General features: G+C 36.5%; 3 protein-coding genes across 6 annotated transcripts in view; all 3 read left to right on the top strand.

Annotated features, from left to right (window-relative positions):
* LOC131301218 (ubiquitin C-terminal hydrolase 12-like) overlaps positions 1-6,767 on the top strand; it is a 28,831-nt gene extending 22,064 nt beyond the window's left edge. For 3 of the 4 annotated variants that reach the window (XM_058327391.1, XM_058327394.1, XM_058327392.1), the window contains exons 22-32: positions 2,631-2,686; positions 2,818-2,995; positions 3,090-3,191; positions 3,275-3,346; positions 3,548-3,613; positions 4,215-4,280; positions 4,964-5,050; positions 5,355-5,471; positions 5,589-5,663; positions 5,831-5,917; positions 6,223-6,767. In XM_058327391.1, coding sequence (XP_058183374.1) covers positions 2,631-2,686; positions 2,818-2,995; positions 3,090-3,191; positions 3,275-3,346; positions 3,548-3,613; positions 4,215-4,280; positions 4,964-5,050; positions 5,355-5,471; positions 5,589-5,663; positions 5,831-5,917; positions 6,223-6,264 — 948 coding nt within the window. In that variant the 3' untranslated portion in view covers positions 6,265-6,767. The remainder of the gene's footprint in view (positions 1-2,630; positions 2,687-2,817; positions 2,996-3,089; positions 3,192-3,274; positions 3,347-3,547; positions 3,614-4,214; positions 4,281-4,963; positions 5,051-5,354; positions 5,472-5,588; positions 5,664-5,830; positions 5,918-6,222) is intronic. The other variant, XM_058327393.1, reaches the window with a different exon arrangement.
* Positions 6,768-8,517: 1,750 nt separating this feature from the next.
* On the top strand, positions 8,518-11,491 carry LOC131301215 (uncharacterized). Its single transcript, XM_058327388.1, has 2 exons — positions 8,518-9,019; positions 10,939-11,491. Exons 1-2 carry the CDS (start codon positions 8,690-8,692, stop codon positions 11,407-11,409), a joined length of 801 nt encoding a protein of 266 aa, XP_058183371.1. The 5' UTR covers positions 8,518-8,689; the 3' UTR covers positions 11,410-11,491.
* Positions 11,492-15,297: 3,806 nt separating this feature from the next.
* Positions 15,298-16,313, top strand: LOC131301214 (steroid 5-alpha-reductase DET2-like). Its single transcript, XM_058327387.1, has 2 exons — positions 15,298-15,642; positions 15,810-16,313. The coding sequence occupies exons 1-2, from the start codon at positions 15,325-15,327 to the stop codon at positions 16,278-16,280; spliced, it is 789 nt and encodes a 262-aa protein (XP_058183370.1). The 5' UTR covers positions 15,298-15,324; the 3' UTR covers positions 16,281-16,313.
* Positions 16,314-16,911: the final 598 nt, after the last annotated feature.

Raw genomic sequence — 16,911 nt, 5'->3', positions numbered from 1 at the left:
ATCAACCATATTCATTAAGGGTGTATCGATAATTGAATTATGTACAATTCCAGAAAATTTCTCCCAGTTCACATTTCCTTGTAGTAAATTTAGAAAATCTAAGGAAATGAAGAAGGAAAGGTCATAATGTTTCTAAATGACTTCCAAATTTCTTTCAAAGCATGATCCATATGGTTATGATTTTCTACGTAACTACTAGCTTCCAATTTTATACAAATTAATTGAGAATTCCATACTTGCGATCAAACACAGAAGACTTTGTCAAGAAATGTAAGATTTTCTTCAAAAATTGGTGGATAGATGATACCGTGTCAATAAAGAGACTTGCTAAAGATAAAGGAAAAACCAATAACAATCTTATTAATTTGAGTGAAGATTGACTTTGCCCCCATGAAGATGAAGCCAATCACAATAAGAGCCTCACCACATTGAAGCCAATTGTGATAAGGAACTATTCATAAATTTTCAGTGTTCTATTCGAACATAGAGGTAAAACGAAAAGAAAAGAAATTGAAGTTGAGAGAATAAAATAAAGGAAACCTATATCGTTGACGTAGATTACGTGAATCGTGATTAGAGTATAAATCTTCAATGAGAGATGCATACGATATTGGTTTTTCGTGTGGAAAGATTTGATGCTGGCAATATTGAATGTGTGTAGAAGTTGACTTGTGAATCGAGGTTACCTTTTCTCCAAGAGGTGAATCATAAAGATTTGATCTGGATTTCCTAACTTGGTAGAAAATATAGAAAGATAGCAAGAATAGAAAAGCGTAGGATTGAGAGAATGCGTGGTTTATTTTGAATGACGTAAGCAATTTTTAAAAGATGAATAAAACATTACATGCTTTTCTATGTTTGGTTTTTTAGTTCAATGAGATTTACAACTTCTTGTATAAGAATTCTCGAGGAAAAATGAAAGAAAACTATTTCCGAACGTTCGAGACCTTTTGATTCGACTCATGTCTAAATAAACTATGGTCATCTCACCAAAACAAAAAGGGTAATAGATGTTTTTTTTCTGAGGTAGCCAGGCATTAGGTATTTTATAGGAATTTTATTATCTCTTAGATTTCAACTAATATCATATTAAACTACTATTTGATTCGACTCTAGTCACCAAATGATAATCTATTTGTGCATAAGAATTTATTTGCATAATCAAGACTCTATGAGGCTATATTTTTGCCTTTGTATGAACAATAAGGTAAATAAATCACTAAATTGTGAATTGAACTGTGAACCGTAAAATGCATCACTAATGCCATCCCAAAATAGAGTCACTTATAGCTTCTCAAGTTTCAATGAATAGTGAACTGATACGAGGACAAAATGGGAATCAATATAATTTCACTTAAAACCATTCCATTGTCATTGTAGAGATTCATTTAGGAAGTCACTGGTAGATAGCTTGATATACATTGTTGGGCCCATTTCCTAACAGCTTAAGCTTTTGGGATTACTGGTAACTTAACATGGTATCATAGCTCAGGTTGTAAGAGGTCTTGGGTTCAAGTCTCTCAGTTTGCATTTGGTTCCCGTTTGCATTCTATCGCAATATGTATGGATATTTGTATCTCCATGGGCAAGATAGGGTTGCACGTGAGGGATGGTGATAGATAGCTTGATATACATTGTTGGGTCCATTTCCTAATAGCTTAAGCTTTTGGGACTACTGGTAACTTAACAACCACTAGTGGTAGCTTTCAGTAGATGCACTTCCGGAGAGAAGTACTTCCATAGGAAGCCAGTTTATGAATTGATATCAAACGCATTACCATCGGTTAGAACTTAGAAGGGCTTCCTGAGATGTACTCTTTTATACTATAGTGAAAAAATAGTCGTGTGTGATCCAGACTTAAGTAAATAGCTCTAATCACAAAACTTTTAAGGGCTCATTTGTTTGACAGGACTAACCATAAAAGGGGGTATATAGTCCGACCCAGAGATACTATCCCATCAGATTGATAATACCACAGCCTCATGGTAATGTACCAGTATGAGGAATGGGAACGGTAGCGCAATACGCCACATGTCTAAATTGTGGAACACTAGGGTTAGGCTCAGGGTTTTAAATAAACATTGTAACGTATGGTATCGGTTGTTATGTAATGAGATTTTAGACACCGTTATTTACTTGCGTATCAGTTGATACAGACCAATGTATGACCATATCACCGACACCGTTACGTTACGTTTTCTGATACCACGAGTTAAAACCCAAGGTAGGCTTCGATAGATAACAAAATCAAAACTTATCCTCCAAGGGATAAACATATAGTAAAAAAAGTATCATTTTCCATTTTATTCATGCAAAATACATTTCTAGGTACATAATGACCGAGATTTTACATTTTTCTCACCAAAATTCCATTCTCTCTAGATTTTATAAATAGTAAGTTAATTATTTGGGAAATTTTTGGGGATCTTTTAGGATTTGCTATATTTACCGTTTTGGAATGGAAGTGTACCATGTAGCAAAATGTAATTCGCTAGGGTAGTAGCGTCCCCTGGTAATGTAGTGCTGGACATTCTAATTCGCACCTCCATGAGATCATACAGCTGTTTGCTCATTTTCTTTCCTATTGCCTCCTTTAGTACCACTTTTTCATAGATCTTGTCATTTATAGGTTGTTCGCTTCCGTTCTTTGGAGAAACCAAAGGAAGAGGAGTTCCGTCTCGAGTTGTAAGTTCTTCCAATTTCCTATATCTCTCCTACTAGATACGTTTATTCTTATTGATCCATTCTATTGCTTTTTTTGTTTCTTTATATGGTTTTACATATTAGATGAAAAATATGGTTTTTTAAATTTATAGGTCAAAACTGCACAATTATGACGATGTTGTTGAAAGAGTTGCCTGCCATCTTGGGCTGGATGATCCGTCTAAAATAAGGCTTACATCTCATAACTGCTACTCCCAGCAACCTAAACCCCAGCCGATCAAGTATCGAGGAGTGGATCATCTATCAGACATGTTGATCCACTACAATCAGGTTGTAGGACCATCCTCTTGGTACTTTTCATCTTTACATTTTGCATATGTTGCAAGTGTTGCTTTCTGATGGCTGATGTTCCTCTTCTGTATAGACTACGGATATCATGTACTATGAGGTATTGGATATCCCTCTACCAGAACTGCAAGGCCTGAAAACACTGAAAGTTGCTTTTCATCATGCTACCAAGGAAGAAGTGAGTGTCAAAATTTGTCCGTGTTTTCTTTATTGCATGTTAGCTTTTTGTCTCTGATTCTGTCTTGATGTGACTATTTTCAGGTTGTAATCCATACTATCAGATTGCCCAAACAAAGCACTGTCGGCGACGTTATCAATGATCTTAAGACGAAGGTAACTCTTGCAACTTTCTTTGCTTTTTAACTGCACACGTTCTCTTGTTTTGAGATGTGCCTGCGCTATCTGACATGTCTAGATAGTTTTGTGCTCTTTAGTTTTACTTGTATTTTTTTCTTAGCTTTGTTTGGGTATATATTTCTCTTATTGGGCTTTTGACAAGAATCCAATCATCAATAGTGTTTTATTTTGGAACAGGTTGAGTTATCCCATCCTAATGCAGAACTTAGGTTGCTTGAAGTCTTCTATCACAAGATCTACAAGGTACTAGATAATGTCGGAGCTGTTATTCTTACTTTCTGATGGGAAAATGATAAGAGGTCATTGAAATGAATGCACCTTAATGGAGGTCTGTGGTTGATGTCATTCCTTTCTTGTGGGCAAGTTTTTCTCACTTCTTTGTTTCTTTTTTCCGTGACCTGCATTGCATGAAAATATCATTAGTGAATAACGTACTGTTTCTTGAAACCCAGAGTGGCCTTTAGGATTTATGCATCTTAATACAAACCTGACTATTTTCAAAATCGATTTTAATCCTCAAACATCCTTAACTTCTGTGGGTGATATTTGTTACTGCTGTACCTTTGTTTTCTGTGGGTCATCTTAGTTGCTGAGTTGTGATTTTTAGTAGTTAGGTGCTGGGTTTACTTCAGAAATGGATCTGTCACTGAGGTTATCGAGAGAAGGGCAATTGGTCGCTGTTAGAATTTTCGTGTTTGCTGTATTAGTTAATACGAATTTAATGAACAAAAGAAATGATGTGTGTCGTGCTCTGAAACTTTGCATCTGTGGGTAGATATATACATAGAAATATACATATGTGGATGCATGTCCTGTTATTACTGTACCACATTATATTTTGCAGATTTTCCCACTTAATGAGAAGATTGAGAATATCAATGATCAATACTGGACATTGCGTGCAGAGGAGGTAAAATTTTATATTTACAACTTAGGCTGGATTTTAATTTATTTACTTAGGTGTGTAATGTTTATTTTTGTCTCTGCTGAAATGTTAAGGTGCTTCCTGCATCTTGATCGTTTGTTTTCGCTACTTTGGGCTTGATTTTTTGGTTGAAACTGAGCCGAAAGAACTCATGCTTTCGATATAAGGGTTTGGCCTGTAAGTGGACGAGAAATTACCCTGAGTTCCATTGGGCAACCTATACCTTTGGTTTGCTATAAATTTCTAGGAACTACACACGTCTCTTCACATCTTGACCGGAAGGAACCCCGAGAGACTCCGTGATACAAATAAGCATACCATCTCTTGCTTGTAAAGTTCTGCGGGCGAAACCTTATAAGTTCATGCCTTCAATTTGTGGTATTGGTCTCTGTTTGTCTGTTCTCGCCTTTCCCTTCACAAGGTTACATATGGCATGGTTTTATTAAAATACTGCACTATGATTAATTATATCACCAGCTAAACAAGCTGCTTTTGCTTTGTTGAGTTGTCTGGTACAACAAAAATTTCTGATTGTTACAGAGAAATCTCGTTATTGTTCAGATGGGTTTACAATATCACATAATCTCGTATATCAATTGTTTTGTCAAGCTTCTTTCCTTTTATTTGTGTTTTGTTAAGGTTCTTGAATAGATTTCTCCCTGTAACAGATTCCCGAGGAAGAGAAGAACCTTGGTCCTCATGACCGTCTCATTCACATATATCATTTTACGAAAGATACAGCTCAGAACCAAGTGGTAAGTTGTTTGGATGGAATATTGCCATTATCCGAGCACTGTAGCTTGTATGAAAGTATGATGAATTGATGATTGTTTAGCTAATCAACAATGCTACTCACACAACGATCCAAACACAACAACTTACACAACCTCTCACATACATGTGGGGCCCACACATAGTAGTGTGTGTGGAGCCCACATGTATGTGAGAGGTTGTGTTTGGTGTTGTGTGAGTATCATTTTTGTTAGCTAAATAAGATGAGATTCAGTTGTACAGCTGTCTCATTTATCCTCCTCCTGTCCTTTTTACTTTATAAAACAGCAGGTCCAGAATTTTGGGGAACCTTTTTTCCTGGTCATTCGTGAGGGTGAGACATTGGGTGAAGTTAAAGTACGGATACAGAAGAAGTTGCAGGTTCCAGATGAAGAGTTCTCAAAGGTACAATAATTTCAATTTTGCTTGGGCTTGTCTTTCAACATGATGAGGCATTCTTTGACAGCATGTGTTTGGTTAATTATTAACTGTAGCGATTCTAAAATCTTCCCTCTCTCTCAGTGGAAGTTTGCATTTTTGTCTTTGGGTCGTCCTGAATACCTTCAGGAGTCGGACATCATTTCTAGTCGTTTTCAGGTGTGCACGAATACTTACTCTCTCTCTCTCACTCTCTCTCCCTCTCTCTCTCTCTCTCGTGTGCACACGCATACTTGTTCATGCTCACATGCACTTGCATACATTATTTAGTTGAGGTGGTTAACATTTCTCCCTTCCATTTGTTTTTTTCTCAATTTTCATTATAGAGAAGGGATGTTTATGGTGCGTGGGAACAATATCTCGGATTGGAGCACTCGGATAATACTCCTAAAAGGTCATATGCAGCCAGTCAGGTGAATAAATTCCTTCTTGTTCAAAACCTAAAAGAAAAGAAGTTCAAAAATGGTACTCCTATAAAGGTTCCTTGAAAAGATTGCAGAAACAAGGTTAGGGAAGTATTGTGCTCCAAAAAGATCAGGAATCATTAACTGGATTGGGCTTTACCAAGCATGCATATGATGTAGGAATTAATTTCACTTTATACGTCTGCTTTTGCAGATTGTTAATTTGGTAGAAATTTGGTGCCCCTATAATCCGAGAGAGTTAATTCCTTCTTCTGTAATCATTAGAATTATGTAGTGACCATATTTTTCTGCAGAATCGGCACACGTATGAGAAGCCCGTGAGAATCTATAATTAGGAAATGCTGGCTGAATCTCCACCTTTTCTGAATTTAACCCTCAAGCGGTTATATTTGGATGTATGAACTAAGGCAGCAGCAGCACAGAAGAATTCGGCATCGGAATATTGTGAGTTTTAGTTTTCAATATATTGGTTGTGTAATTTTAAATATGACGGTGGCAGAGTTTTCACATGCAATGTAGCTTCACAGTTTGGACCTTCATCTCTCTCTCTCTCTCTCTCTCTCTCTCCCCCCGAGGACTCACATAAGGCTATTAGATTGATGGTAATATGGTTTTAATTCCTTTGTAATTTTTGGAATAAATAAGATTTTGGGTTGGGCGATGTATAGTTGGTATAGGTATTGTGTTTCATCATTCTTTTTTTTCCGTCTTGACTCTCCGGTTCTGTTTAATCCTGTATGCATTAGTCAAATGGGGGATCTGTATAATGCTTTGATTATGGTACTGTTTCTAGGGTTTCCCAGATATCATTGAAAGAAGTGAGTACTTGTTTTCAGTCTGGATGGTATTCAACTGTTCTCAACCATAAAGCTCTGTTTTGGATGAGTGAATTGATCTGAAGGGATCTGAATTCAAACTTCATAAAGCTCTAGAAAAGTTAAATGTTGAATGTAGATTGGTAAGGGTAAGTATTGTAGTGGATGGAATAGAGATATCTAGTATGTGTGATGTGAATTTATGCGCTTGTGAGGTAACTTAGACAAGGATTTCATAATTTCGAGCACACGTAGGAATATTTGTGGAAGTGTTTCAAACAAATATAGTCAAGTACTGTAGCAAATTCTTTCTTGAAATGTCGGCCTAAGCTATTTCAAGCTTGAGATATAGGCCTAGAATAAACGATATAGTAGGGTTTAAAGGATTCAGGACCCTATAGTGACTACACGGGTGCACTACAGGGGTATTGTGCATCACAGCCGACTTATTGACTTTTACTTTCAAAGGGTTGAGACATGAGATGATGTTTAAGAAACATGATTTTCTATTCATTATTCACTCCGTTCTTTTTGAAATGTTACATGCGGAAAGATGTGTAATTTTCACATGAAAGAATAAAATACTATTATGTTCATGATTTTTCAACTTCATTGCACTAAATGAAAGATTTCAATTAGATAGTAGTATTTAAATTAGTGCAAAATAGTTTGAAAGTTACAGATGGTACTTTATCTTTAATCTAAAAAGTACACGTTTTTTTCGAACACTTAGAAGAGACCACAGGGAGGGGGAGTATGTTATTGTTCGTAAGATACATTCATTGTGACTTGTGACTTTTTTGTGGAAATTGACTTCTACACTTCCCATTTTTCCCCACACATTTTTTTTTTGGTCTTTATTTGGTGTGAATTTACTACATTGCCCCTTAATGTGTAAGAAAGTGAACTTATGAAAGGGTAAAAAGGTAAATTTACTTGAATAAAGACAAAAAAAGGAGTGTATGTGGTAAAAAGGGAAGTGTAGAAGTCAATTCCCTTTTTGAGAAATCAGTTAGAAATTCATTGATGACTTTGTGACTTGGGAGTACCTAATGTGTATATTAGAACCTTCTTTCATTGCTATTTCTATATCCAATAGTGCTTAACCATAAAATTTGCACAAATGGAAACAAATTTGATTTTGGAAGAGTAAAGCTTGTGTCTCATATCAATGCCAATTGGGAAAATGATGGTCCATGACGTGTTTTGATAATTAATATCTGACAAAAACATTTTTAGCATTAACAAATGTTCTCAGCATGTTCTTGACGGATATTAATTATCAAAACACGTCATTAGCTGTCATTTTCCCATGCCAATTTACTTGGCTAATATTCTCTGATAATTGATATGATCGTTTGTTGGATCAATTTTGTGGTCATCGATTCATCATACTACAGAGTCAGATCCATATAAAGATCTCCCCAACACCATGGGTACGTGGGGTGGACCGTACACTGAATTTACACCAAATTATGAGAGATTTCTTTTGGGATCCAACACAACTGATAGATTCATTCAATTTTTGTTCCTGCAAATTCAGGAACAAAAGTCGATCAAGCACTTACAGGGACGTTTAAAAGCATGTTTCCAACAATACCGAGTGTTTGCGTTGAATCCCAAAGTTTATGCGAGTGGGGCTACGCACACTCGTTGTATACTGGTATTTGTGGAACCCACGATATTTAAAGTGTTTTTGGCATCTTTCAAGATCATACCAACTTGTTAATGGAGGACCTTTCACACGGTCCGGCAATTGCAACAAGTACGTGGTTTGTCTGCTTCCCATGAATAAAATCCTCCCATAATTTTAATTTTGTGTGAATCTTACATGGTATAGTGTATTTTTTTTTGAACGAAGATACTACTGCTATTCCGTTAGAGAGAGAGAGAGAGAGAGAGAGAGAGAGAGAGAGAGAGAGAGAGAGAGAGAGAGAGAGAGAGAATGGCGACTACCATGTTTCCGCAACTGATTATGTACCCACCACCACCAGCTACTTCCTACACCACGGCCATGGCGTTGGTCACCGTCGTATCAATGGCGAGTGCTGGGATTTCAGGAATAAGGGGGAAACAGTTGCAGTACTCTAAATTCTGGAACGTTGATGCTAAGAAATCTACTCCCAAGTTGCCTGGAAAAACGGGCATGCTACTGGCGTATACGCCGGCGTTTCTCTTCGGCCTCGCCTCGTTCGGAATGTTTCCGAACGAGGGGCTCCGATTTGTGTTGCTAAAATTAGCTCTTACTATCCACTTCTTCAAACGGCTATGCGAGGTAAAATCAATATCTCTCTCTCTCTCTGCACCCGCCTTAAGTTAAGGGATTCAACCGAATCGCCTGTGTTCAAAATAATGCACTAAATTGTTTTTTTTTTTTTGAAATACAACTTTTTTTTCTTTAAAATTGTTGGGACTGATTAGTTCATCTGTAGCGAAAGTAAATTAGTAAAAAATTCACTTAATATGTCCATAAATAAAAAATACAGCTCAACAAAATAAAATAAGCTAGGCTCGATAAACTTTAAAACAAGCTTGTCAAGTTGGTTGTCTCATTTCTTTCTTCACTGGTGACTTGAGTTCGAGTCTCACGAGGAGCATAATTAGGTTCAGGTCTATGGATAACCTCTGAACTCTACGTTGATTAACAAATTAACACCCTGCTAACCCTTGCTAATTTATATTGTATAACAAAAAAAAAAAAACTTTAAAACAAGATAAATATGTATATTTTATATAATACTGTGTATACCAAAATTCTCTTTTTGTTTTTGTCACCACTAAACTAAATTTCTAGAGCCTCCCTTGTGTGTGACTGAAATGAAATCTTGAGCTCTTCCCATGTTTCTAGAGCCTCCCTTGTGTGTGACTGAAATGAAATCTTGAGCTCTTCCCATGTCTTCGTCTTCTTCCTCTTCATCTTCTACTTGATATTCCCTTTTGTAAATTTTTATCGGATAATTACACAAATTACCCTTGTGCTCTTGCCGAAATTTTAATTTGGCCCTTTTACTTTTAATTGTACCTGTTTCACTTTTACTTCAAGTTGAATTCATGTCTCCCTTCCCCCATCTGCCCGGCGTTAACGAGGATGACGGCGAAAGTGTGACCATACCAGAAAATTTGATTAGAAGGGGGAACATTGTTAACGAATCTTACGTTCAACCTAGAAGAAACAAATGATTAATTAAATACATATTTGTAATTAAGGATCGAGGGAACATAAGTGTCCACCTAAAAATAATGTTCCAATCCCGATATTCATGGGTACTTAGGATTTCAGGACGGATTAAACAAGGGTGAACTATTTATCCATTTAGTATATCGTATTGGATACTAGCTAATATCATGGGCGGTATTAGGTAGTCTTTTCCCTTTCTAAATTATCTCCCTCTTCATCCCACGATTGAAAATAATTGATTTACCTTTATCCTATCTATGTTTTTTGGTAACTACTTTATCCTGCCTATATACTCTAGTGGTCTAACCAAGCACAATATAACTAGTTAAGAGTTCATAGAGTCATATGCATTATTTCTCGGACTTTATCCTGCCTATACACTCACCTGACACGATAACACTAGCTAGTTAAGACCTCATATAATCTTTTTCATTATTTCTTGGACTTGGTACAATTTCCCTCTATCTCCGTCCTTAGTCAAAGCTTTTCTAACTCTTAAAGAATAATCCAACAATCAAATGTGACCACGTGTCCTGCGGCTGAGTAATACCGAATCTAGGAGTAAGCCCAGGAAGCAACTGGTTTCGAACCTAACGATTTAAAGCCCAAACTAGGGCCCCCGAAATTTGGTAGTAGCTCATAAATATATTAGGTTTGTCCATCATTTGGTTGAAGGTCTCCAACAGTGCAAGACCCAACACCAAAACCAAGTTTTAATGCCTCAACCAGTTGCAGATTTATAACGGCTAAATTGTCTCTTGTTTCTTCTACAGAGTACAGTCCACAGAAAACAATTCTAAAGCAAACATATGATACTGCAATGAACTAACACTACAGCTAATTCTTAAACTCGTCCTTATATGATGAACGGCTACATTTTTAACAGAAACCGCAAAAAAAACGCTGAACTTTAGGAGCAAACACTCACAATTTCCTCAAGCAGTTTTGATTCAAATTAAAATTTCTTGTTTTGTGAACTACTAAAAGTGCTAACCCAATAACTATTTGTTTTGTAGGTGCTATTCGTCCACAAATACAGCGGCCCAATGTTTCTCGACATCGCAATTACCATCTCTCTCACCTATTTCATCCAAACAGCAAACATGATATACGCCCAACACCTCACCCGAGGGCTCCAGGAGCCCCCGGTCGACCTGAAATTTGTTGGGATTCTGATATTTCTTGTGGGACTAAGTGGTAATTTCTACCACCATTACCTCCTCTCCAAACTCAGGGGTGAGGGTGAAAAAGGGTACAAGATTCCAAGGGGGGGTTTATTTAGTCTAGTGATATGCCCACACTATCTTTTTGAGATCTTAGGGTTCGTAGGGGTCTCCTGCATTGCTCAGACATTGTATGCATTCTCCTTCACTCTTGGCTCAGCTATGCTCTTGATGGGAAGGAGTTATGGCACTAGGAAATGGTACCTTTCAAAATTTGAAGACTTTCCGAAGGATGTCAAGGCTTTCATTCCATTTGTATTCTAATGGTTGGAATTTAGATGGGAGTGGCGTAATTGTAGAACTGAACTTGGTTAATAAGATCTAGAGGCCCACTCCGGATTTCACATGTGTTAGACTTGTTCCACATCACTTATCTAAACTATCAAAACTTGGTTAATAAAATCTAGAGGCTACTCCACCTATTGCTAATTTGTTTTAGGTCGGAACGCTCCAAGAAATGTAACATGGATAATCCGAGCCTTTCAAGAATTTAAAAAAAAAAAAATTGAGTTGGTCCCGTGAAAAATCAACTTAATTGGATATGTGAGGGGGTGTGCAACCGTTGGTGACCGTAGTCGATCAGGTTCCTTAATTATCAAAATATGGCCTTTTTTTATTTTTCTTTCTTTCTAGGTTTGTGTTTTAATTAGGTTTTATAGAAAATACAGTATGCTTTGTATAAATAAGGGTATTATTGAAAAAAAAAATCAGAATGAAAACATAATTATTCAATCCCTCTAGAAGGAGGATTTAATTAAGCAAGTCTATGCTACACGTCCCTTATTTAAACTAGTATGACTCGATTCAATTTGGGCCCGAGCTCACTAAATATAAATATTAAAGGGTGAGTCGAGCGCCGCACTGCATGGAAGATTTTATTACTCCGTAGCCCAGTCCAGCAGCTACCTAGCTAGAATGGCGTGGTTAATTTTTTTTTTTTTTTGGCACAATAAGAACATCATTTATATATATAGAAACATAATGAAATACATGAGTTCAACAAAAGCTGCAACATTAAGATTACAAACCAAAGATGACTGATACTACCCCGTGACCCACAAGATTGTATTAAAACACCAACCATAATTTGTAGGTAATCAAAAAAGCAAGCACCTCCAGAAGTACTCCTATGACCAAAGTAGAAGAAGAGTCCACTTCGAATGAAGTCATTATGACCTGCAAAGAGGAAGAGAGAAGACAAAAGATGAAACCATATCAAAATAAAGAAAATAGAATTCACTAACCGCACTGGAGATAACGTCGCCGAGGGGCTTGAAAAAAATATGAGTTATTGTAACTGTCTTCAATTACATGCTCTATTTTATGCTTTGTGTTGTTGAAAGATTGAGAAACCTCCATATCCTCACAATATGACCTTGGTGCTTTGATTTTCTCAGATCCACCCGCCTTAAAGGACACAATCAGAGGAGGAGAAGAGCCAAGCTTTCCTGAGCTCACTCCTTGCGAACTAAAAGAAAATATACGGCTTTGTAGAGGAGATTTGTCTTCCTCAATGATTGGATCTTCTGAAGCAAGCCCATTAGGCAACCCATCCACCAGAGTTTTCTTTGATCCGCAATCAAGATTGAAATCATGTGCCTTATTATATTTTCAGTTCAAACCAAAGTCTAACCAACGGACAGAGAAATAAAAGCTCAACTGTATGTTATGTGACTCATAACTTGCCCGTTTAACTAACTGGGGCTATCTCAATTGGTCAGTTAGGACTTTATATCGATTGGAGGTCAGGAGTTTGAGTCTCCCCATATGTATATGAGTGTTCTTTTCTTAGAAGGCTTTTCCTTTTTTTATTTATTTCTACCCTATAATGGGTTTATTTCTTATATTGGTTGAGTTATTGGGTTGGTTATCTTGTGGACTCTCACAATTAATATAGTCTCAAATTTGTACTATGTACCTCATATTTGATGTAAAAATGATCTCTTCTATCCATTGACAAAAAAAAAAAAAAAAACCTTAGGGCCCGTTTGGGAGCGTAATTGCATTTTTGCATTTTAGGTTGTGAGTTACTGATTTTAGATTGTGGCAAGAATAAATTATGAATCTGGTAGAATGTGAGAGACATGTGCAGAATATATTTTGTAACGGAATAGTGCATGTTTGAAAGGATAATGCTCAAAATAGATTATAAATTGGTATTGTTGAGGATAATACCTAAAATAGATTTAAGAATTTGGAAAAATAATCCAAAATGGGAATGTAAAAGTTCCTCCATGACTGATTCTCAAATTGTCCCTTCAAAGTGTAGTTTTCATAATGGATTGTGGGAGAATCCATTCTCATACAATACACCTCCCAAACGCAAAAAATAGGAAAATGCACAATCACAATTTGCCCCCCAAATAGGTCCTACTGGAAAATGATACACACCCCTACTAGGGGTGATTTCGGTTCGGTTCGGGGTGCAATTTCCGAAGACCTATTGGTTCGGTCCAAATATTTTTAGGACCGATTCCGACCAGAGTTGAGTTCTGTTCGGAGTGGGATCGGTTCGGCTGGGGATTTTAGTCTGCCCGAAATATAAAATATAAAATTTCCATTTAATTTAAAGTAGGAATATTTAAATATTTATCCTCTTTATCCATGTCATGTAAGAATTCATCCCATCCTTTTTTCATACTTATATTTTCATTCTTTTAGTGTTTGAATTACTTTTCTTACCCTTTTCACTATGATATACATATATTATGTTATATTACTTTCCTAGTTTAGTGAGATTGGATTGGATTGTTTTCCCAATTTAGTGGGATTGGATTTGATTATTTTCCTAATTAATGGGATTTGGTAAATTTCAATATGATTGATTGCTTTTTTATTTTATTTTTTTTATCATGCAATGTATTTGAATAATCGATTTTTTTAGAAATATAACATGATAAGTTGACCACATCTTTGCAATTTTTTCTTTATTCTTCGAGTTAGCCAACAGAACATGACTAAATTACCATAACAAAAATATATAACATGATATCCTCAAACTGTTACATGGTTAAATTACCATGACATTACATGGTTAAATACTTATGTTTACATCATAAAATTCTTGGCCTATATAAACAAGAATTTTGGGATGTACATTATTTATGTTTATATCCTAAAATTCTTGGCCTATATAGACAAGAATTTTGGGATGTAAACATAAGTATTTGTACATCCCAAAGGACTCAAACTATCCTTATATATATTGGTCCGCGCAGCGGCCTAACAGATTTCGCCGGACTAGTTTCATGGTAAACCGTCTAAATAATTAACCATGAAATAGTTTCATAGTAAATGGTCCAAATAATTAACCATGAAATGATAGGAACATACAAACATGTAAATGCTACAAATAATTCATTTACCATGAAATCGAAAAGCTTGTATTACATATATGGTTTAAAATCAGGCCTATATATATGGTTTAAAATATATACTTATATATAATTAACAACACTTAAAGGGCAATAGCGGGATTAAAAGTATGAGAATGATGAAATCATAAGTTGCTGAAAAGGACAAGATGAATTCATAACTTAAGAGGGCAACAAAGACGAATTTTTAAGTCTCCCTTTAGAGTATATATATGTAAAATATATACTTGGTTGGTTCGGTTTGGTCCGGTCCGGTGAAAATTTCAGGAAATCGAGACCGAACCAATTTTGGTTCGGTTTGGTCAGATCTGGAAAAATTCCGCCATCATCCCGAGCAAAAATCGAACTGATTGGTCGAATTTTTTGATTTTTTTTCGGTCCGTCGAGTTTTGTAACAGCCCTAGCTCCTACAGAAGGGGCGTTCGGGGTCCCATTTTACATGAATACATTTTTATCTCCTACTTGTATGAAGTTTACCTCGGGGGCCTTGACATTCAAATAATCCCCCCATGACCCTTAATAATCTCATTAATTTACTTTCTTCACACCAAAATTAGAAGATTCTATGAAATCTTTCACAATTAATGTATACCATATCAAAAATTAACGTCAATTCAAACGTTTATGGAAACAACACTAATGAATATTAAATCAAATATTACAAAATCAAAAAAGTTGAATGACATTAATACTCGTGCAATTCTAAAAAATATCAAGCAAACTTTTGCATTCCATTTAAACACTGAATTTTGTTAAACACAAACCACACACACGAGATCTTGAGAGAGAGAGAGAGCGCGTGCACATGGAGAGCTCAATGTTGCAGGGATTGATATACCCACCGACACCAATCGTAACGATAATGTCTGCGATAACATTGGCGTTCTTAGGGAGCAATGGGATCGCTGAAATGAGAGGAAAACAATTGCAGTACTCCAAGTTCTGGAACGTCGGGCCTCGAAAATCTACGTTCAAGGTTTCCGGAAGAACAGGCATGTTCATGGCTTATTCTCCGGCGTTTCTATTCGGCCTCGCCTCTTTCTTCCTTTTTCCGAACGGGGGTTTCAGGTTTATGTTGGTTAAATCTGCTCTTACCATCCATTTCTTTAAGAGGACCCTTGAGGTACCCTCTCTCTCTCTCTCTCTCTCTCTCATGAAAATGTAATCATTTAGGAGATAATTCCATAATTTCTTCTTCTGTATTAAACAATCAATTTTTTGGTCTCTTAAAATATGATAATCATCATAACAACTATCATTATTTTTCCAACACATCCATTTGTTTTGTAGGTGCTCTTTGTCCACAAATACAGCGGTTCGATGTTTGTCGACGTAGCAACTATGATATCTCTCAGCTATTTCACCCAAACAGCACTCATGATATACGCCCAACACCTGACCCGAGGGCTCCAGGAGCCCCTGGTTGACCTAACATACGTCGGAATCGCGATTTTCCTCGCGGGGCTAAGTGGTAATTTCTACCACCATTGCCTCCTTTCTAGGCTGAGGAGCGAGGGTAACAAAGATTACAAGATTCCAAAGGGGGGCTTGTTCAATTTGGTGATATGCCCACACTACCTCTTTGAGATTCTAGGGTTTGTGGGAGTCTCTTGCATTGCTCAAACGTTGCATGCATTCTCCTTTACTATTGGCTCAGCTGTGGTCTTGATGGGGAGGAGTTACGGCACTAGGAAATGGTACCTTTCCAAATTTGAAGACTTTCCCAAGGGTGTCAAGGCTGTCATTCCATTTGTGTTCTAGAGGGTCCGAATAAAAAAAATAAGGATTTTAATTTGTGGGGGTAATTATGTTTCTTAAATTATGATTTTTTAGTAATCTCCTGTTTAATTTGATGTCTAATTTTAGGACTTTTTTTTAATTAAAGTAATAATGTGGATATATGTTTCTGTTTGTCAGTCTCTTGCATTGCACAAACGTCCATGCATAGTTCCAAACATAGGTATGTTCGAAGTTGTACGAAGTACGTGGTTTCACTGGATGGTTCATGAGAAATTTGTGTCTGGATCAATAAACAGACGTCTGTATCCCTAACTTGTGTCTGGATCAATAAACAGACGTCTGTATCCCTAACGTAGTAACGTTTACAAATATCCGGATTAATACTACAATTATATATAGAGGTCTACAAATTCATAAAGTATGTAGCAATCTGGGTGATAGTATAAAAATATTTTTTTAAAACAAAAATGGAGAACAGTGAGAGAAAGGGCAATTATTTACCCATTCATGACAGAGATTCGAATTTATTACACCTCTCCTGGGCAATGAAAACCATTTACGCACGCATAAAAAATATAGTTTCTCTCGGACTCAATTACCCCGGCCGTTACCAGGGGTATAAGCATAGTCCACACGCTAGCCCTTTATTAGT

Source organism: Rhododendron vialii, chromosome 9a, assembly GCF_030253575.1.
Source record: "Rhododendron vialii isolate Sample 1 chromosome 9a, ASM3025357v1".
NCBI classification, from domain to species: domain Eukaryota; kingdom Viridiplantae; phylum Streptophyta; class Magnoliopsida; order Ericales; family Ericaceae; genus Rhododendron; species Rhododendron vialii.
The sequence above is the reverse complement of the archived record's forward strand: the minus strand, read 5'-3'. Positions and strand labels throughout refer to the sequence as shown.